At 43.0% G+C, this 23,476-nt stretch overlaps 1 protein-coding gene across 1 annotated transcript in view; it reads right to left on the bottom strand.

Moving 5' to 3' along the window:
* Positions 1–21,185, bottom strand: part of rad23aa (RAD23 homolog A, nucleotide excision repair protein a) — a 41,368-nt gene extending 20,183 nt beyond the window's left edge. The window contains exons 1-5 of the mRNA XM_084328885.1: positions 20,950–21,185; positions 18,262–18,423; positions 14,005–14,198; positions 11,401–11,444; positions 9,928–10,055 (exon numbers count right to left, since the gene is read on the bottom strand). Of these exons, the coding sequence (XP_084185011.1) occupies positions 9,928–10,055; positions 11,401–11,444; positions 14,005–14,198; positions 18,262–18,423; positions 20,950–21,015 (594 nt within the window). The 5' untranslated portion in view covers positions 21,016–21,185. The remainder of the gene's footprint in view (positions 1–9,927; positions 10,056–11,400; positions 11,445–14,004; positions 14,199–18,261; positions 18,424–20,949) is intronic.
* Positions 21,186–23,476: the final 2,291 nt, after the last annotated feature.

Raw genomic sequence — 23,476 nt, 5'->3', positions numbered from 1 at the left:
GGCAAAATCTGCATATGGCTCGCTGATAACAAACTATCATTACACATGGGCAAAACAGAGTCCATTCTCTTCGGTTCAAATAACAAACTCAGCAAGACCGACGGCTTCTTAGTTACAGTGGGTGACAATATTGTCACAAGGAAAGACGAAATTACCTACCTGGGTTCCATCCTAGAGGCAAATCTTTCCTGTGACAAAATGGCATCCAATGTAATAAAAAAAAGTCAACCAACGAACTAGATTCTTGTACCGGATCTCCTCTCTGGTAAACAAGAATACCCTGAAGACTCTGGCAGGAGCACTCATTCAAGGGTACTATGACTATGCGTGCACCTCATGGTAGGGGTGGACGGTATGGTCTAAAATGTATATCACGGTATAATTTGAAGCATAGACGGTAACGGTATATATCACGGTATCAGTGTTTCCGTTAGAATAATTTTTTTTGCCTGATAGGCAGGCTATATAAAGAATGACATCCTCAAGGCATGTAGATTTATAATATTTTAACTTAAAACTAGGCTACTTTTGCGTATAAAGTCATTATATTCCAAATAAAATAAGTCCCGAGTCCGTGCTGCTCCCATTGCAAACAGCCGGGCTGGATGCTGGATTTTGCTAGAAGCATATGTAGCTGCAGAGCCGCAGAGCCAGCGGCGCTTTCAGGTCTGGTCGCGTGTTACTGTTCCGCAACAGTAAGTGACTTCCGGGGTAGGCCTGATTGGCCCCGACAGGCACGTGACGCGCAACTTTCTCTGCCGCGCGGCAGAGCTTGCGGAATGATGTAACCGTCCAAATCCGCTATGACTTTCATTCAGCGCTTTAGCTCACCTCGCAGAGCAGTGGTCCTGCGATCCTGCGGTCCGTTGTTGACGAGTTCGAATCCCATCGAATTAATTTTTTTTAACGTGATTTTTTTTTTAACGTGTATTCTTTCGCCGGTTAAGGTTAGGCATGGTTAAGGTTAAGGTTAGGCATTGTTTCGGAGTTGGTTAAGGTTAGAACGGTTAAGTTTAGGCGCTGTTAAGGAGCTGGTTAAGGTTAGAGTTTGTGTTAGAGAATGGCAATATTCTTTCTATGGTTAAGGTTAGGCATGGTTAAGGTTAAGGTTAGGCATTGTTTCGGAGTTGGTTAAGGTTAGAACGGTTAAGTTTAGGCGCTGTTAAGGAGCTGGTTAAGGTTAGAGTTTGTGTTAGAGAATGGCAATAGACAGCCTATTTCCGCGCGACAGCTCTCAGCAGCCTCGTTGCGCGTCCTGAGTTTGCCGCGTCACGTGCCTGTCGGGGCCAATCAGGCCTACCCGGAAGTCACTTACTGTTGCGGAACCGGTACACGCGGTCTGGTCACAGCTTTCAGCCGTTGGGTGGGGGGGCGCTGTTGAGCGGACCTGACCTGAAAGCGCCGCTGGCTCTGCGGCTGCATGCTATTCGCAAATCCACTGCTGCCGCCGTCCTCCCGGCTCCCGCTGCAGCCGTCGTTATCATAACACTACACGCATATCATAATGTTTACAGCAAACTGTAGTTGATCACCAGGTATGTTTTATTAACGTAGAATAATTCATATAAGAAAAACGATAGGGACATCTCTTACCTTTCTCCACTGGTTAAAAATGCCAGGAACTGAAATTGAAACTTGCTGTGCGCCGCGGTGATATGTGTTTATTATGAAATGACAATTGCGTGTTGACACGCCCACTGCGCGAAGCCTCCTAAATAACTTTTTCCAGTTTGCACATATCTATTATCTATGACTAATTCTATCTATTTTTAGGGGCAAATGCGATTGAAATAGTCGCGCTGTGGTTACATGACATCATTGCTATTTTAGAGCTGCTCTACCGGTTACACGGTATAGTCAAAATCCATACCGTAGAGCAAATTAATACCGTTTATACCGTATACCGTTTATACCGTCCACCCCTACCTCATGGTACCAAAGCACCTCAAAGGCGCTTAAAACAAAATTACAAACATCACAAAACAAACTGGTCAGACTACTACTTGACCTGAACCCCAGAACCCACCTCACCCCTGCCCACTTTGACAACCTAGGATGGCTTAGAGTAGACAGAGTACAGCAACTTGCAATGGGCCTGGTCTACAAGATACACTATACGACCGGGTTGCCCATGTACATGTCAAAATACTTCCCAAAGGTCAGTGAATACCACAACCACTACACCAGAGGAAGCTCAACAAATCATGTTAAACCCAGATTCGGCTCAAACAAGGGACTAAACACGTTTCGCAATTATGCCACAACAATGTGGAATGCCCTACCCAAAGCTGTAAAGGAATGTGAACCACTACCCACTTTCAAATTCAAAACCGCTCTTAAAGAGCACCTACGGGAGGCTGCAATTCGAAACTGGCCACCGTAAATGCCCAAAACCCCCACCACCTCCTAATAGACAGTCTCCTCCCCACCGCATGTATATATTCCCTCCCCGCCATATGTATATTTCTCTCCCACCCACCCACCCCCTCCTAATGTACAGTCCCCTCCCCATCATATGTATATACTCTGTCAGGATCTAGGGGTAACAGTACTGTATATTTGAATACCGTTTATGTCACAAATGTATCAGTACTAAATACCTATATGTCCCTATGCCATAAATGTCATGTATGTTGTGTATGTCATAAATGTCTATATGAATTGAAAATGGGGGACCCTGATGGAAACAAGACAAACGTCTTTCTCAGGTCTGCATCCCCTTAACAATTGTATGTATTGAGCCGTACTGTATTGTACCCATTCTGCAATCTGTTAAATAAAGTTTTCATTCATTCATTCATTCATACAGTATGTGTACAGTATGTGTGTGTACAGTATGTGTGTACAGTATGTGTGTGTACAGTATGTGTGTGTACAGTATGGGTGTACAGTATGGGTGTACAGTATGTGTGTACAGTATGTGTGTGTACAGTTTGTGTGTACAGTATGTGTGTGTGCAGAGAATGTGTGTGTGAGATAACACAGTGTATCTTCATTGATCTCAATCAGCTCTGCTCTGTTTTGTCTCATCAGCACTTTCTCTGCCCTGATGAGACAAGCTACAGTAGCTGGGAGGGGGGGTCACATATAGGGGGGGGGGGTCACATGTAGGGGGGGGGGGTCACATGTAGGGGGGGGGCACATGTAGGGGGGGGGCACATGTAGGGGGGGGGTCACATGTAGGGGGGGGGCACATGTATGGGTGGGCACATGTAGGGGGGGGGGGGGGGGGGTCACATGTAGGGGGGGGTCACATGTAGTGGGGGGGGGTCACATGTAGTGGGGGGGGGTCACATGTAGGGGGGGGGGGTCACATGTAGGGGGGTGTGTGTGTAGCTTGTAGCTAATGGCCTGGGCCTCTATGATGTGTTGTTAGCTTGTAGCTAACGGCCTGGGCCTCCATGATGTGTTGTTAGCTTGTAGCTTGTAGCTAACGGCCTGGGCACGTGTATCCTTTCCGCAACGGAATTCGGTTTCCGGGTTCCTCTGATTGGCCGCGACCCCCACGTGACCCGCCCCCCTATCCACCGCTCTGTCGCTGCCGCGCGCGGCAGAGCGAGCGGACTCGCTCGCTTCCTCAATTTATACGCATGGAAGTATTGACTGAATGAATGAATGAATGAATGAATGAATGAAAACTTTATTTAACAGATTGCAGAATGGGTACAATACAGTACGGCTCAATACACACAATTGTTAAGGGGATGCAGACCTGAGAAAGACGTTTGTCTTGTTTACATCAGGGTCCCCCATTTTCAATTCATATAGAACGACTACGCCGTAACAAATCATTAAAAAAATATACCGTTAACTGGAATATGTTGTGCCTTTACACATATGTTGGATTATGTAATTGGTTTGTCATGACAAACAAATAAAAAAAAATCGCGATTTACCCGCTGGCTACAACAACACTCAGTGACTGCATGTAGTCAGAGCCAGAGCTCAGCGATGCCGCTCGCGGCAGCACATTCTCGCCGCGGGCTGAGCTCTGGTGTCCGCTGGAGCAAGCCAGAGACAGCCGGCGATGCGATATTTTATTTGTTTGTCATGACAAACCAATTACATAATCCAACATATGTGTAAAGGCACAACATATTCCAGTTAACGGTATATTTTTTTAATGATTTGTTACGGCGCAATCAATACTTCCATGCATTCGGGACCTCCATGTTTTGGGGGTATTCATCAGACAAATCGGATCCGGGGATTCGGCTCCCCATCAGTCGGGCAAGAACTGCAGGTTTTCAGCCTCTCCCCTCTCTCCTGGAGCTTAAGGGGGAGCTTAGTATTCCTGCCTCTGAGGAGGTGGCTACAACATCAACACACAGTGACTACATGCAGTCACTGTGTGTTGTTGTAGCCAGCGGGTAAATCGCGATTTTTTTATTTGTTCGTCATGACAAACCAATTACATAATCAAACATATGTGTAAAGGCACAACATATTCCAGTTAACGGTATCTTTTTTTAATGATTTGTTACGGCGTAGTCGTTCTATATGAATTGAAAATGGGGGACCCTGATGTAAACAAGACAAACGTCTTTCTCAGGTCTGCATCCCCTTAACAATTGTGTGTATTGAGCCGTACTGTATTGTACCCATTCTGCAATTTGTTAAATAAAGTTCTCATTCATTCATTCATTCAGTCAATACTTCCATGCGTATAAATTGAGGAAGCGAGCGAGTCCGCGGCAGAGCAGAGCGGTGGATAGGGGGGCGGGTCACATGGGGGTCGCGGCCAATCAGAGGAACCCGGAAACCGAATTCCGTTGCGGAAAGGATACACGCGGCATGGGCCTCCATGATGCGTTAGCTTCAATTAATTAATTACCGGAATACATGTAGGGGGGGGGGGCACATGTAGGGGGGGGGGGGGTCACATGTAGGGGGGGGGGTCACATGTAGGGGGGTGTGTGTGTGTGTGTAGCTTGTAGCTAACGGCCTGGGCCTCCATGATGTGTTGTTAGCTTGTAGCTTGTAGCTAACGGCCTGGGCATCCATGATGTGTTAGCTTCAATTAATTAATTACCAGAATACATATAAGTTACCGTGAATACCTATATGTTAATGGTATTCCTGGTAACCTCTCCTTTTCACAAGTCACCGGAATACATATCAATATCTAAAGTTACCATGAATACCCATCAGGTACAGGGCGCTACAGTGCGACCATATTGCTCGCATATGCCCCTAAAAATATGTGTGTGCGAACCTGAAAAATCAATTACTCGCACGTTGTGCGAATGCATATTACAGCCTCAGTCGTTCTTTTTATTTCTCTGCTGAGAATCGTTAAAAAACTACAAGTCCCACATTGGACTCAAGCTAACGGTCCAATCACAGTAGAGTGACGTAACTGGTTTCATGGGAAATAAAGCAAATGACCAATCGGAAGCTCTCATTTTGTTTGTTTACTTCCTGAAAGACGAGCAAGCGTTTTCCGAGCAGCAGAACTCGGTGGAGTCCAGTCCGAGTACAGTCCGCTCGACTATGGGAGCACCTTTATTATAGTCTTACCAATAGCAATAGATTTTAGAACACCTAGGTTTAGCGATAGCAATAGTAATATAACGTTAATGCAACAAAACGAATGCCTTGCTTTGTTAATCATAACGTTGATGCAGTAGCGCATGTCGTTGTGTCGCACACAACAGCAGAGGTGGGCAATAGGGTCTAGCTGCAGCGCCGGACGGCCGGAGTGCAAGCAGTGTTACGTAATTGGCAGAATCGACCGTCAATCAATGGTCTACCTGACACGCAAACTCATAAACAATGTTTCTGTACTAGAGGTGTACAGTATTTCAATAGGCAACCCTGAAAGGATTATTTTTCTAGAAGAGCAACACAGCCAAAACATAGGCATTGTATGCATAAAAGGGGCAAAAGCTAAAGTTAAGTCACCGTTACTTTTGTAGCAGTAGTTTGATTTGATAGTTTATTTGATAGGGACAGCACATGTTAATGAACATCAAGTACAAAATACAAAATGTAAACATGCAGGGTTGTAGCAAGAGCTAATTTACACCAGGAGACAGCAAAACTCTTTCAATAAATAAATAGCCTGCTTAGGGTAAAACATGGTGACAAACTGACAATCAACGATAAAAACAAGAAACAAGTTACATAAACTAAATCAGATTAAAAATGATCAGTTCTGGTTTGCCTTAAAATGCAGTTTAAGATGGGTCTTAAACATGGAGTATGTGGGGCACTCTCTAATCACAACTGGTAGCCTATTCCAGTAGTTACCACCTTTAACAGAGAACACAGTTTTAGCAAAGGTAGTATACCGAAAAGGCACCTTACAGTCCCCTCTACTGATGGCCCTGGTGGTAATGCCAGTGTCTCCTTTTTGTTCAATGTCACTGCCTTTCTTATTAGGCCTAGTTGTTGGCTACAACTTTGCCACAGTAGGCATTCATCACTTAATAGTTCAAATGTCTGTGTCCCATTCCCGTTTGCACACGCAGATACACACACATAGTGGGCCAGTGACTTTGGTGGTATGTGGTATTGCACAGATGTGTGTCCCGTTCCCGTTTGCACATGCACGCACAGTACAAATATACATTTATTTTTGAAAAAGAAATAAACTCTGTTACTTGAAATATTTTCACTGTGCTCCTAAATATTTTTGTGTGCTCCTAAATTTCTTTGTGTGCTCCTACATTTTTTCATTTAGGAGCACATGTGCTCCTTGGGGAAAAGGTTAGTGTAGAGCCCTGATCAGGTAACGGGAATACCTATTTAGGTAACCAAGAATACCTAGGCATGGTATTCCTGGTACTTCAAGGTATTCTCGGTTACCCATAGGTTACGGGAATACCTTTCTCCAGTTACCGGGAATGCTTTACAGATCTCTCTCTCTCTCTCTGTACAGTTAGTTAGCTAGCCATTCCATTGTGAATTAAAAAGGTAGCCAGCCAGTATTAGCTAGCTAGCTAGCCAACGCTAGCCAACAGCTGCAAGCCTGCAACAATGAACGCCAATGATGTTATCAGCCGTTGATATAATGAGCTATCAGTAGATAGCCAGCTAGATAACGTTAGACAACGCCTCATGTATTAAACGCGGGAAATGAGTATTGAAACTGTTTTAAATATTCAGAATCAATATAGAAATATCGATATTTTTGACAACACTAGTAAGTATAGGGTATTTTGTTTTATGTTACTTTCACTTTTCACATTTTTGTAAAAATATATCACCTCTGCACCTTGGGAGGCGGGAAATAAAAACCACCAACGAGATCCTACTGACTACGCCTGTGTTTATGGGCGATTCAAAGGAGTTCGAGAGAGGATCGCGTCACATAGGGCAAATAACAAAGGTGAGAGAGGGCAGCCCTGGCGTGAGCAATGTGAAAATGATAAGTGGTCAAGGTCAGTACCATCGCTGTTTGATTGGTATACAATAATTTTATCATTACTAAATAATGATTGCCAAAACCCATGCTGTGTAATACAGCCCATAAGAAATGCCACTCGAGACGGTCAAAAGCTTTTTCAAATGGCATTCGATTTTTTTATGAAGCCGTTTTGTTGGTCCTCATGCACTAAAGCGGTCCAATTGAGAGGCAAGAACTTTGGCATATACAGTAGCTTAATGTCTGCATTTAAAATTGATAAAGGGCAAACTTTGACATTCAGTTGGGTCCTTCCCCTTTTTTAGGAGCAAATAGATAATAGCTATATTATTGTTTTTAGAGAAGGAGACATTTTTAATTGAAGAATAAATCATTCCTAGCAGAAAGGGGCCTACTTGGGGCCAAATAAAACTCCGGTGGTAAACCAACTAACCCTGGTGACTTGCCTTCATTCATATTTACAAGAGCTTTAGGGAGTTCATACAAAGTTAGAGGGGTGTCTAATTCCAGGCAGTCAACCATGGTGTTTTTGGCACTCTAAGCCTGTAAAATACAAATTTTAACCCCAATAAATTTAGTTTTTTTTATAAAGAACTCTAATAAACATTTCGTTTTCAGTCAGTGCTCAGGACATTTGATATATACAGATATATCTATTTGAGTCGGTTACTGAAATCAATGAGGAACTTGGTTGGTTTACAATGCATCTTGATAAGACTGTTCAAAAAGGCCAATGCTGCTAGGCAACAAATGCAATTCCAGCATGTAAGCAAATTGGACAAATATTGCTTAGCAACAAAATTCTGCTGCAGGAAATTAATGAATCAAAATTAAAATTAAAATTAATTAAAATAGTCCCAAAACTGTCACCAGCTTGGCTGGCCGTTCACACTAATACAATTGGCAGTATTAGAGGGTGGGAGAAGCTGGCGGGGTGGGTCCGGGTCGTTGTAAACAGCGACTCCTACAGTTCGGTCGGGGCGCCTGCTAAGCGCGGATAGGATCTAAGTGGGATAGTGTGATCCTTCCACACGCTATGCCCTCTCAGTGAGAATCTGCTGGACGTGTGTCGGAGGAAGCACGTGGTAGCCTCCACTCTCCCAGACTGACTGTGGGGGGTAAGTGCGCAGCGACCAGGAAGGGAATTGGGAATTGGCATAACGACTAACATTGGGATGGGAAAAAACCGGAGGAAAGAGGGGGAAAAAGATCAATAAATTTTTTTTAAATAAAAATAGTCCCAAAACCTCAAATGTTTCAAGTTTTTGGTAACGAGAGGAAAACAAGAGCAAGGTCAGTTAGATGATGTGTGACATCACGCTGTACTGTGACATCTCACTTGATCATAATATGATGTAATGTGTGTACATTACTGGTCGACTGATTCACCTTCTCCAGAGTCAGACGAGATAGATACCAACTTATTCTCTGTGCGTTCAGTAGTAAGATATCCAGCTGCAAGCTAGCCTTAAAGCTAGCTTAGCACAAATTAATGGAAGTGGATACGGACCATTAGCCTAGCTTAAAAGAAAGGTGTTTTTCGCCAACAGTTAAGACTAGCTGGTCTGTATCCGCTTCCATTGATTGGTACTAAGGTCGCTTTCACATATAGTTTTGGTGGACTCGGTGCGGTTCTGGTGGTGAAGTTGCAACATTGTTGCATTCTTCATTTGGTTCGCCTGCGTTCACATAGCAATCTGTCAGTCGCACCGAACTATCTGAACAATGTCACGCGGTCGAAAAGGGAGCTTGTCTATTGGACAGTGGAAATGTGTGTGTGGCTGCGAGCCCGTGTGTGTGCGCGCGCGTGTGTGTGTGTGTCTGTGTGTGGACTGCGAGGCGAGCCCTCCAGATCAGCGGAGGCGAGTATTGACGTGGCATTGATCCATTGATCCAATGCTGTGCGCCTCGGTAATAATAATAAGCCGCGTTTTTTCTTCCTTCTTCCCAAGATGCACAGTTAGATATATAGATAGATATATAGATAGATAGATAGATAGATAGATAGATAGATAGATAGATAGATAGATAGATAGATAGATAGATAGATAGATAGATAGATAGATAGATAGATAGATAGATAGATAGATAGATGTGCTTGTTTTGCAGTGAGTGCTGCGAGCAGTGGTAATAATAATCACTTCCTATATTTGGTTCGCGTTTGGTCCGATGAAGCGAACCGAGACCGACGTTTTCAGGCGGACCAGAGTTCGCCTGCTTGGTCCGCGGACCGAGTTCGACGCGCATTCACACAAACCCGAAAAACCGGACTATCGAATTCTGGTCCGATAATCCGGACCAAACAGCCCCTGTGTGAAAGCGACCTAAGATAGGCTAGCTTGCAGCCGGATAGCTTTCTACTGAACTCAGAGGAAATTGGTATTCTTGATACCAGTCACTCTATGCTAGCTCACCCCGAAAGGGGCTAAACAGGGCTCCAAATTTCAGATATGATGAAGGGAAGAAATACTGCAATATTTTATATACAAAAGGTTAGCAATATAAAAATCAGCCATTGAAAAGGCGATATTGGTTGACCACTAGTGTGCGTGACTCACAGTGAGGAGGTACTCCACGGCTCGGTGTGGGTTGTTGAAGCTGGCACGTAGAGCAGCCACCACTCTCTCCCTCTCATAACCCATGGACATGATCTCTGTCAGCATGGCCTCATATTCTGCTCCAGTCACTATACACACACACACACACACTTATTTAGATCAGAAAATACATAGATATATACTGGAACACACAGAGAAGAATAGGACTCAGTGAAAACAATGTATAGTAGGGATGGGCACAGTTATTCCAATATAAAAAATTCGAAATTTTTTAGCACAAAACTTTTTTGTGACCGAACTTTCTCACACTTTTATTTTGAAGGCAAAAGGTTCTCACGCTTTTATTTTGAAGGCAACATTGCTATAGTGAAAATGAAACTTTCGCTATGCTGCTGACCTGACAGAGATTTGCGATTGCTGGTTGAGACGTGAAACGCTAATGTAAGGCAGGCAGCTGTTGAAGCTGATGACTGGAGTGAACTACAAATTGTTGTAATTAGATTGACAGTGAGATTAACGAGTTTCAGTAGAGTATGTTAATTTAGCTTGCTTGCTAACGTTAGCCAGGCAGCTATTGGAGCTACCTGGCCAATTATCTTCCCACTATGAGCTCCTGGGGAGGTTTCAGATGAAAAGCCACAATGGTAGGTTCACTTTACCTTGCAATCTAATAAAATATGCACTTGAGATTTGTAGTGCGACATTTGTAATTAGTAACTAGGTGCACTAGAACGACTGCACTACAGTACCATAAGGGCACAGTCTTTAGGTATAGGCAGTCCCAGTGGAAATCCCCCTTGCCCTAGTACGCAGAACCACAATAGGAGAGGTTGCTAGCATGTGTCACAAACTAAATATAGACACAATGTATGTGTTGCTTTGCCCTGGCCCACACCAACAGCTCTGGTACAGGAAACACCGCCTAAAGACTCCACAGAAGAGCTGTATTCATATGATAATACATTCTGTCTAAACATGCCAAACTAAGTCACTGTACTTCGACTTGGCTATGTTAGCATGAATGCTGGTGCGTTTGGAGTATGAAGGGCAAAGGACTGTGGACTGTCCCCCTTCCTCCTGTAGTGTTGTTTTTCAGTTTGATTCTGTAGTGTAGACCAAGTGAGCTTTTGGTTTTCTAGTGAGTATGTTGTTTTTTTGTTTCATTTATTATTTTAGCCTTGGAGACCCTGATGTCTTAATTCTTAAGATTTCTGCTATTTTAGTTGGTTTATCTTACTGTAAATAAATGTTGTTCATTGTTACACAGTGTTTCAGCAGCCTTTTTTGTGGTTCTGGTCCCATTTTTGGCAAGGTTTTGGATAAACTTCAAACGTTTTTGCGTCTTGTCAAAACGGACACAAGTCTGGTGGAGATGGACACATCGCCAGCCCTGTCCAACAAATGGATACCATCACCTACGCAGGTGTCCATCCATCCATCACCTACTCAGGTGTCCATCCATTAATCACTTACCCAGTGCTGAGGAGGCGTCCGCCCCCTGACCTTCTCCACTGGAGCTGGAGTAGAACATGGGCGACAAGGTTAGAAGAATATCAAACAGCATCGTGTTCATGAGCAGAAATAGAGGGCTACAGCGTTCAAATTCTGGTGAAGCAAAGCTGTATGAATGTGCTGTTGTCCAAGGAGAGGGAAATGCATAAAGATTTTATTTTTATTTTTTTAAATCTAATCCAAGGCACTCTTCCAAAAGTTAAAGAAGCTTTAATAATGAATGGCTAGTTCATAATGGAACAATAAAAGAACAAGCCAACATATTTCGGCCTCAAATGGCCTTTATCAGGGCATTTGTCACATTCTCAAACCCTATATGCCTCATGTTCATATTTATAAACAGCATCATAATATTCAGATGAATACAAAGGAATACAATAAAGAATACTATTCTTTATTGTCTTCCCATTACCCTGCCCATACATGTACATTCCCGCCCCCCTCCTCCATGATGCTATGACACCTGAATTTATATATACATTTATATATTTGATTGAAGGGGATCAATAATGGAATATTTGATCTAATCTTAAAACAGGTATGGCTCATTCCAAGGTCAATAGCTTTGTGACGATTCTGACTATCGAACTAAAACCAAACGCACTGTAATTATGCATCTGCTCTGGGTATCAATCTCACACTAGATTCATATGCATGTAAAACACATTTTTTACTTATAACTAGTCGTTTCATCAAAATATTGAAAACATTGACGTTTTAGCTTCATCCGTTTAAGAGGGAACATGCTGTATGCATCAGCTATACGTCTTGGCTATCATTACTATAAGCAGTTCATTCGTGATTTCAATGACATCTTCTCATACTAGGCTAAACCTTCTCATACTAGGCTACAACTTGTCCTACTAGGCTACACATTCTCCTACTAGGCCACACCTTCTCCTACTAGGCTACACCTTCTCCTACTAGGCTACACCTTCTCCTACTAGGCTAAAATGTCTCATACTAGGCCACACCTTATCATACTAGGCTAACATTTCTCCTACTAGGCTACACCTTCTCATACTAGGCTACACCTTCTCATACTAGGCTACAACTTGTCCTACTAGGCTACACCTTCTCCTACTAGGCCACACCTTCTCCTACTAGGCCACACCTTCTCCTACTAGGCTAAGATTTCTCATACTAGGCTACACCTTCTCATACTAGGCTAACATTTCTCATACTAGGCTAACATTTCTCCTACTAGGCTACACCTTCTCCTACTAGGCTACACCTTCTCCTACTAGGCTACACCTTCTCCTACTAGGCTACACCTTCTCCTACTAGGCTACACCTTCTCCTACTAGGCTGGCTTCTCCTACTAGGCTACACCTTCTCACACTAGGCTACAGCTTCTCACACTAGGCTACACCTTCTCCTACTAGGCTACACCTTCTCCTACTAGGCTACACCTTCTCCTACTAGGCTACACCTTCTCATACTAAGCTACACCTTCTCATACAAGGCTGAGCCCGAACGTTCGAACGTTCGTTCGTTACGCTGACATTCGGACTTTAATTAATAGGTTCGAACGTTCGGTGAAAAAAAAATAAAGGATGCGCACGGGGTTGAGGTGATGTGAATGCGAGGCGCTCGGCTCAACCAGTATGGTCTGCCGGGCTGCAGCGGGATACTATTTCTCAACCAGAGCTCTATTTTGATTGACAGGCGATTCTGCCAATTACGTCACACCGCTTGCACCCGCCTCTGCTGTTACCACCAAGCCTCAACAGACTTACCGTAGCTACCGGGGAGCCGTAGTTAGCTCCCCGCCGAGGAAGTAATCGGTAACAAGGTTTCCGTAGGTGAACCTGCAGATTAGGATCATTAATGAATACCATCCTTTTTCGGCCACGGAGCGCGAGCTTCATGGCGGGAGGTGGTTGCGTTGGAAACAACAGCAGGCGCACGGTGGACAGACCCGTCCACCGTCTACCTCGGAACGGTGGTAGGGCGGACGGGCGGCAGGCGTGTTGGGAGCCCGGCCGTTCCGAGGTAGACGGTGGACGGGTCTGTTGAGCCGAGGCGTGTGCCTCTCCTCCCGGCTCCCCTCCCCGTCGACCAAGAGTGAATACCTGTTATTGAACGTGTAACACTAACTATATAACGTTAATGCCACAAAACTAATGCATTTGTTTATCTAGCCCCTTATGTGACTGCAAGGGCTATTGTTTATCATACTTTGATTCAGTAGCTTGTTTATTTTCTTCTGAGTGCTTTGTTTAATTACATGTTTACATGAACAGCCACCACTGTAAACAACATGTTTTTCACCAATAGACTATGCAATGCCGCCCTCCGTAGGATCTATAATAATACAAAAAAAATAAATTATTATAAAAAAAATGAAAAAAAATTTAAATTTTTTTTTATTAAAAAAAAAAAAAAAAACGAACGTTCGAACGTTCGTTCGATAAACCCTGGCGAACGTTCGAACCCTAAAAACAGGGTTCGGGCTCAGCCTTAAGCTACACCTTCTCATACTAGTCTGGCCACACCTTCTTTTACCTGTCTACACCTTCTACTAGGCTATACCTACTTCTACCAGCCTATACCACCTCTTACCTAGCTGGCTGCTGTGGCTCTCTGTCTGCAGGGACAGGCTCCTCTTTGGCCTCCTCGGGGGGGATGGGGATAGCTGCTGGGGCAGGCGTTGGGGTTGGTGCTGGGGCAGCTGCTGTCGACGTGGAGCCAGAGTCCTGGACTGGGGGCTTTGGTGCCTCAGAGGGAGCAGGTGAGGCTGCAGCTGTTGGCTTTGCCTATCATCGGTTCAAAAGAAGCACCTGTTAGGCTTCAGGAGTGCTACAGACTTCCCATTTTTAGTTTAAGTTTATTTGGATCCCCATTAGCTGTTACAAATGGCAACAGCTACTCTTCCTGGGGTCCACACAAAACAATAAATACAAACATAATTCAAAATAAAACCAACAATAAACATACAAAACAATATACATAACATAATGAAACATAATCCCCCCCCCCCACCCAACCCACCTCATTACATTAGCATTATACCAAAATATTACAAAATGAATAGTAAAATAATAAAATGTTATTATCAAGCATTGTGCCTGTACCCAAAAGTAACATTTACTTGCTTTTTAAAGCTTTCTTTGCTTGTTGCTTGAGTAATTATATATGGTGCACTGGAAACCCATTCCACTGTGAGATGGTTTAGTAACGTTACATTCCTAAAAATAAATGTATGTACCTAACATATTCATATCATACAACATCCATAAAAATATGGTTATCATCGAATCCGGGTGTCAGCATTGCCTCCGGCTTTCCCCGGCCGTCATACTGGCTCAATTGGTCATCTGGACGTTGTGGACAGTGACTCCTACAGGTCGGTTGGGGGACGCCTGCACAGCAGAGACAGGAAATAGCGGGGGTAGTGTGAGCCTCCCACACGTTACACCTCGCCAATGAGAGTCCGCGCTGGCAGGTGAAAAGATGTGACAGGCTGCCTCCTCATGTACCGGAGGGGACACATGATGCAAGGCTTCTATCGTCCCTACAACCGACCAGTGGGGGGCATATGCGAGCAACGTTCAAGACAGGGGAGGGGAGAATTGGAAAAACACGAAGTTGGGATGGGAGAAAAATAGAAAATAAGGAGAAAAAGTGGATCAAAAAATATATATAAGGACGGTTATCATTAAACTATACAAGTCAAAGGAGTGCATTGTTGATGTGAGAGTAGTTAAAGATGCAGTACAATGTTTTAAAATAGTCATGAATTGCTTCAGATGTATAATTTGATTTTAAGTGTTTTAGGTCACCCTCTCCGAGCACAGCCAACTCTCAGCAGGATGAGGGGGCATGGCCTTCTATTCACTAGACACTATTGGCATTTCCACTGACCAGTAGGCACGGTACAGTGCTGGTACTGGTAGGCTTGCCGTGTTGCCCACGTTGTTTTTCCAGTACACAAAACACCTGTCGGTGTAGGAAGGAGGAGCTGAGACAAAAGAGGAGCCCTCTTTGGGAGTAGGTATTATGCTTGCTGCCGTACATTTCACGAGAGACACAACACAATGGAGGAATTTGAGGCTATGTTGTACTTTTCCGTGGGCATCTGGTTTAGCCGTAGCTATTTTGTAAAATGCAAAAAGAGAGTGAAAGCGATTGAGTCGGAGAAGAAGGGGGAAGACTGTTCGCATCTTACAAATGATCATTTCAATGCGACTCAATATCAATTAAGATCCAGCATTTGCATATCCCATTTCTTGCCTAAAATGTTGTCAGATACATATTTGAGTGAACCATTTAGGTAATTTGAATCTCTCATTCTCCACACGCTATGCTCCTGCTACGGAGACAGAGAAAGCAATAACATTATTTCACCTATAAATACAACACGGCTTTATGCAATCTTGTTGTAACTAAGAGATTAGCTGAATACAGTAATTGTTTTTGTGCATAGATCACTAGATTTACCTTATTTTAATGAGTGTCAAAGCATTTCCTTGTGATAAGATGAGTGCTAAAATGGCCAATACCAAACTTTAAATACTTAACCTACAAATATGAAACTGTTCTGACAGCGCAATATTTATCTAACTAATGAGATTTGCTGGAAAAATAGTAATTGTTGTGTGCATAGATCACTAGATTGATCAATTCCTTAACACTTTCAATACCAACGACACTATATGTCGTTTGTTCATGCCGACCGTTTATTGCCAACGACGCGATATAGCAGGCTTTTTTTTATAAGCGATTTGAATTCACATTATCAATCTAGTATCACGTTAGTGCTTCAAACTCTCTCTGAGCTCCATTGGGAAAATACCGCCCCTTATCGTCTCCCGGATGGTAATGCACCCTTTTGGAATAGACTCAATGGAAATGGATGAGAAAAGGAAAATCCGGAATCCACATTTTACTTCTCAGGCAAGTAATCCGAGCCCATCTGACTCATTGTGGTCTATCAGAACAGCGTGGAATACATATTTCCAGTATGCAGCGTTGGATCAATAAACACGGATCGATATTTGGAATGGCGATCAGGAATTGGAATAATCTTTTTGGAGAACATCTGATCTGAGGTAAGGAATCTATTTTACCAGTCTTGGGATAATCAGAGCTATTTTCACAGAGATATCAGCGTTTGCCCTATGTGTGTGTGTGTGTGTGTGTGCTGATCAGGAAATGAGATTCGATTTTTCAGCTCGCTTCTCTAGTGTGCATAAGTACACATATACTATCGATAATCTATCTAAGTTTATTTGAAAACAATTCATAAATAGGCCGAAAAAACGTTGTGTATTCCAGAATATTCCAGTAAAGGGCGATTCATCTTTATATTTTCCTGAAACTTTCAAAAAACGAGTTCTTCAAAATGGTATAAAACGGAAATGAACCGATTAAAAAACAATCAGTTTCGACAATGTTGACTGCAAACAAGTCATTGATAAGCGACGGCCAGATTAGACACAGCCATAATTTAAGACAGATTATGCGTTCACAAATATGAGAGCTCTATCATTGAAGTGGGTGGCGGCATTCAAAGGGTTAAAAGGAAAACACGGCCGGCACGGAAAGTGTTAATGAGTTCCACTAAACACAATATGAGGTTGACTGTAGTGTTGCCCCAGACCTTACCATGAACATGGGATGTTTTTGTGATGAGTTGCATCGACGAATCAATGGTCTACTCTACAGTATCAAATTGCAGCACGGATAGCAACAATAGTACCTACCCCAGAACAGTGGCTAAATTAGCACAGATAGACGCTGTTCCGCACGGGTCAGTTGGCAGTAGGGATGGGTACCGAATACCGAAACACGTCGGTACTACCGAGTATCGAATCAAGTGAGAAACCGAAAAAAAAATAAAAAAAAAATATTTTTTATTCATTTTTTTTTTTTTACTTTTTTTTTACCTTTTTTTTTTTTCATGTCAACGTTCACACGCACAATATATGCTTACCTAGGATTTGACTTGATTCAACAACAAAGCAGTCGGAGCAATGACAAGCCGAAAACTGTCGAAATTGTAGTTATTTGAAGTTTGGATTTTTTTTTACGACTGAGGTAGGTAAATTAAATTTCGACAGTTTTCGGCTTGTCATTGCTCCGACTGCTTTGTTGTTGAATCAAGTCAAATCCTAGGTAAGCATATATTGTGCGTGTGAACGTTGACATGAAAAGAAAAAAGTAATAAAAAAAAAAAAAAAAAAAAAAAAAGTAAAAAAAAAAAAAATCAATAAATTTTTAAATTTTAAAGTACAGAAAAAAGGTACCGTTGGGTACCGGTATCGATTCACAGGTACCGGTACCGGTATCGGTTCAAATGTGAAAGGTACCCATCCCTAGTTGGCAGTGGAAAAAGCCAAACAAAGCGGGAGCACGGATTCCAGCACAAGACGGCAGTGGTAGTGGAAATATGCCATATATAGATGCTTGATAAGATGCTGATGTTGAAGCCCAGGACTAGAAGTGACTGATGGGCCAATCTGTGCAGGTAGATGTGACTGATGTGCCCATCAGAGCAGCTAGATGTGACTAATGGCGCCATCAGAGTAACCCAGTTATCAGATTGGATATCTGAAATAGCTTGATTTTGTTGATTATCAAGGGGGATAGATATAAGGGCTTTAGTTATCATTTCAACAACAGTTCTAACCTTTTGGGTAATTTTACATCAAAATGCAATGATATTGGAAAACATGCTTTTCATTGTACTTAATCTTTCAGTAATTAAAATTCACCCAGCAGTGTTAGTTACTCCTGTGGTGAACCTCGACAGACAACACAGAGCCATCCCATCTCATCACCTCTCAGTTACCAAAAACTAAATCAACAGCATCCCACCTTGGACACCATGACTACAACAAAATTCTTCTCGTCTATTTTGTAGTCTTTGATAGGTGTGTCATCTTGCAGGATTTTGCCAGCATATATCAGCTTCTGTCCAGAGACAGGGAAGTTGTCTTTTCCTCTCTCTGCTTCTATCTTCTCCTTCAAGGCTTTCACCTGGTGAGATACAACATTGGACACATAGCTGTTGAGGACATTTATCACTGGTGTTAGAACTCATCCTTTCCATTACTGAAACGTTTTCACATGTAGACATCTTCGGTTTTGCAGGATTTTTGGAGAAGGCATGGCACTTGAGACAAAACACACTGTATCCTATATAATTGTATTTGAATTCATCTTGTTTTTCTGTTTATTTACATTGAGTACAGCTTGTGTTATATTCAGTGATGGGAATAACGGCGCTATAAGTAACTTCGTTACTAACGGCGTTCGTTTTTTCAGTAACGAGTAATCTAACGGATTACTCTTCCAATCTTAATAACGCCGTTACCGTTACTGCAAAAAAATGCGGCGTGTTACTATGAATGAACCTGTTTCTTTCATCAGACAGATCTCTGCGCCGAGAGGCAATAATATGTTCTTCCTTGTTTAGTGGGCAGTGCGCGAGCCAAGCATACATGCTGACGATTGGCTGAGGTTGAATAAAATGTCATGGTAAGCCAATCAGAGGTGGAGGTGGGCGGGTGTCTAAAGCATCCAGAGTCTGACACACAGTGCGACAAGACAAGCGATCAGTCAGCGTGAGTCTGACACACAGCGCGACAAGACAAGCGATCACTGATCAGTCAGCATGAGACCGCGGTCCGTGTAGTGTACGTTTTGAGCCCAAAAACGAATCCAACGAACAACACAAGCGACTCAGTCAACATGAGACCGCGGGTCCATGAGCGTTTTGTGTTCACTCTTTGCAGCGCAGGGCAGTGAGTGGCTCTACTGCAGTGCTGACAGCCTTATCAACAGTGCTGCACTTCCTGGTTTAATAGCACAGGCTTCAGGTGCTCAGAGATATATATATCTCTGTATGTCATGCATGTCTTAAATGTCATGATTAGATTAGTTTAGATGATTCGATTATTCTTATATCTGTATGTTGTGTATGTCATTGATTGATTGATTGATACGTTTATTAACAGATTGCAGAATGGGTACAGTACAGTACAGCTCAATACATACAATTGTTAAGGGGATGCAGACCAGAGAAAGACTTTCGTCATAAATGTCATGAATTGAAAATGGGAGACCCTGATGTAAACAAGACGAAACTCTTTCTCTGGTCTGCATCCCCTTAACAATTGTGTGTATTGAGCCGTACTGTATTGTACCCATTCTGCAATCTGTTAATTAAAATGTTCAATCAATCAGTATATATTTGTTAATTATTTTTGGTATAGTGCTTAACAAGCATAATTTAATGTTGCCCAGTTGTGGCCTGTTGAGGGGCAAGTATATCAAAAGTTCCAAAACATCTATTCTGTTTGTATTTGTATGATCCACTATATAAACATAGTAATTATAATATCTACATACATGGCATTTGATTGGAGGCTAGTCTCACTTTGTCCCACAGCAACATTAAAATAGTTTAGATTTGTGTATGTTGTTTATATGTAAAAAAAAATCTTGAAAGTAACGCAATAGTTACTTTCTGAAGTAACTAGTTACTTTTATAATTTGTAACTCGTAAGTAATTTAGTTACTTTTTGGAAGAAGTAACGAGTAACTGTAACTAGTTACTTTTTTAAAGTAACTTGCCCAACACTGGTTATATTACGTTTTATTGTATTTTCTTGTATTTTCTTATGGCCATCTTGGTCTATATGTCATTTGTTAAGTAATTGGTAAAGTATATTATTATATACTTATTGTTATGTGTCTTGTAATACCATATGGGCTGGGCATACATCTGTATGTAAGACACGAAAATAAAAAAATATCAAATAAAAAATGTAGCCACAACCACCCCTGCTCAAGGTTAGATGGTGATATGTGGGATTCTCTACTTGTGTCCCTATTTGTGTCAAATCATTAGGTATTCCGTTCTAATATTCTTCCGTACTACTTCTTCTGGTGTGACACGCTCATCATTGACACCCGTGCTGGTGGAATGGCGAGTGTGTACATAAGGAAAGTTAGCTTTACACACTTAATCGTGAATCATCCATAATCGGAATGTTTACTGTAGGTAAATAGGCAAGCCACGTAAACTGTGAGATATCCAAAAGATTCGTGACGATTTCATTAACATAATACTAGCTAATGTTGGAATTTACAGCTGTCAACTAAGCGACCGATTAGCTTGTTAGATTGCCAAGTGAAGTTGGTCAACATCTGCTAACATTGTATTTACGGGCGAGGAAATAAGCTAACATTGACTACACAGCAAATTACGTTATTACAACAAGTTATCGCTAGCTACTAGCCACCAAGCTAATATTACCATAGCTAATTATGACTTGACTAACGTTAGCGCGCTAGATGGCTAGCATTGTGGACGAGGAATTACTTTGGCTAACGTTACATTCGTGCAGCAACTCGTATAAGCCATAGTAGTAAACAATGTTATACATCTTACAGATTAGTAAAATGGCTACATTTAGCTCATGGCTACTAACGTTATCTCCAGCTTCTAAAGTTAGCAAGCTAACGTTAGCTAACTAGCTAACGCTAACTGTTACTTACCGTTTGGTCGGGGTCTATGTCAATTTGTATGGTCTGCTGTTGCAGTGTTTTTAGCGTGATCTGCATGGTAGCGGTGGCTGGAGCTGTCTACAAAGTACTTCAACTACAGAGAGACTTTCTTGCAAACCTCCTCAAATGGAATTATAGTCACAGTTTTGGACAAGAAGATTACAAGCATCCGCGAAATGTGTATATCATCCATGGGCACTCAGCAAATCGCCATCTTTGATGACAAGTTGGTGGTGCAGTGAGAAGAGTTCCGCTCGTGGCGTTCATGTGATGGGGATCAGTTTTGGTGCAGCACGCATGACTGACATAGTATGTGGATATGCCAATCAAACCATAGCACATGACATGCAAGCCTATCCGTATTTGCTGTAGATCTACAAATCATCAACATCCCACCTGAAGTGATGACGCTGGTAAAGGCAGTTAAGGGGAATGCCCCCCAAGTTCAGTTTTGAAATACCTGTATGTTATTCCTACACCCAGTCATGCTTGCACCCAGTGACAAATTGATCCACCCATATAGACAACCCTCTCGTCATAACACATCCAGAAACAAGATAAACCTTCCACTCCCCATATTATCTTCCTTCATTGGGACAGTATGCTGAGTCAGAGACACAGGAGAGAAGGTTATGATGACTGGCGTTATTCGATCCAAGACCAGCAGGGTTACATGGTCCCAGAATTTGTCCCTTCCCTTTTAATCTATGTTACATGTAAGGATTATGATTATTATGGGAAAGGGTACATTAACTGTTTTGGAACTTTGCATGGATGAATGAAAACTTTATTTAACAGATTGCAGAATGGGTACACAGTTACAGTGGGTGACAATATTGTCACAAGGAAAGACGAAGGAACCCACCTCACCCCTGCCCACTTTGACAACCTAGGATGCGGTGGGGAGGAGACTGTCTATTAGGAGGGGGTGGGGGGGTGAGGGGGTTTGGACATTTATGGTGGCCAGTTTCGAATTGCAGCCTCCCGTAGGTGCTCTTTAAGAGCGGTTTTGAATGTGGGTAGGGATTCACATTCCTTTACAGCTTTGGGTAGGGCGTTCCACATTGATGTGGCATAATTGCAAAACGTGTTTAGTCCCTTGTTTGAGCCAAATCTGGGTTTAACATGATTTGTTGAGCTTCCTCTGGTGTTGTGGTCGTGGTATTCACTGACCTTAGTCGTATAGTGTATCTTGTAGACCAGGCCCATTGCAAGTTGCTGTACTCTGTCGTCTACTCTAAGCCATCCTAGGTTGTCAAAGTGGGCAGGGGTGAGGTGGGTTCTAGGGGTAAGGTCAAGTAGAAGTGTAAGAGCCAAAGCGATATATATTTAGGGTATTGTATTATATGAATGTGTAATATTGATTGGATTTAGATAAAGTCATTGAACCGTCATATTTGTCATAATAGAGCATTCTGGAACCTAGAACCTTCTAGAACGTTGGTGGTGATGTCATAGTAGAACTTGCTAGAACATTCCGGACCACCTTATGATGTCATGATAGAAGGTTATGGAACCTTCGTGATGTCACTGTATGTGGTCATAACCGAACATTCTAGAGCCTTTGGGGCTCTATATAAGCGGGCGTTCAACACATAGACAGAAGCCTGCATTTCTCAACCAAGGTGCCTTGCCTACCGTTTAGCTGTGGAAAGTGAAAGAAGATGGATTTTGAGAGGTGCGCAGAGTGGCGGCGTATGCGTCCGTCGGAACTGTGCAGAGAAGACATGGGTGGGAGTAGTAGTCGGTGGTGGGAGGCGAACAGAGTAGTTATGGAGGATCGGGAACAGGGAAGACCTCGCGATTGGTGGCCCCGGCCTGTGAGAGGCTGTCCAGGGTATTGGGAGGATGGTGATGGAAGTAAATGGTGTGAGAAGGGCGAGGAAGATAGCGATAGGGGTAAGAATGGCAAAGGGAAGGAGTCGGGGGGTGACAGAATGGAGTATAGTGGGGAGGAGAGTGAGAAAGAAGAGGTTGAGAAAGAGGGGTGGGTAACGGTGGTGAAGAAGAGGAAGAAACAGACGGAGAGGAATGACAGCGATGGGGGTGAGAGTAGCCAGGGCAAGGGTAAGGGGTCGGGTGGTGACGTGGAGAGTAGGGGGGAGGAGAGTGGGGAAGAAGGGGTGAAGAGGAAGAAAGCGAGGGACGATTGCTCAAGTGGGCCGGGAGGAGAGGGTGCTGGAAATTATGTGGCAAAAGAGGAAGTGATTCATATAGTGGTCAGGCTTGAGGGGGAGAGGGGAGTGGGGAAAGTAGGTAGGCTTGAGTTGCCCAAACTCATTGCCGAGCAATTAGGTGAGGTAAAGTACGCGAGAGTTTTGTGGGATGGGAATCTGGCTGTAGGGTGTGGTAGTGAGGGGCAGGTGGAGAGGGCTAGGAAGATGGGGAGCATTGGTGGGGTGGGTATAAGTAGGGTGGCGAGAGTAGGGGAGGGGGGATGTAAGGGGGTGATAGCTGGGGTACCGGTCGAGGTTACAGTAGAGCAGCTGGTGGAAAAGCTAAAGGAGAACGGGCGTAA

The sequence above is a fragment of the Notolepis coatsorum genome (genome assembly GCF_963971535.1).
Source record: "Notolepis coatsorum genome assembly, chromosome: 14".
NCBI lineage: Eukaryota > Metazoa > Chordata > Actinopteri > Aulopiformes > Paralepididae > Notolepis > Notolepis coatsorum.
Note: the sequence above shows the minus strand (reverse complement) of the source record. Positions and strands in the feature narration are given on the sequence as shown.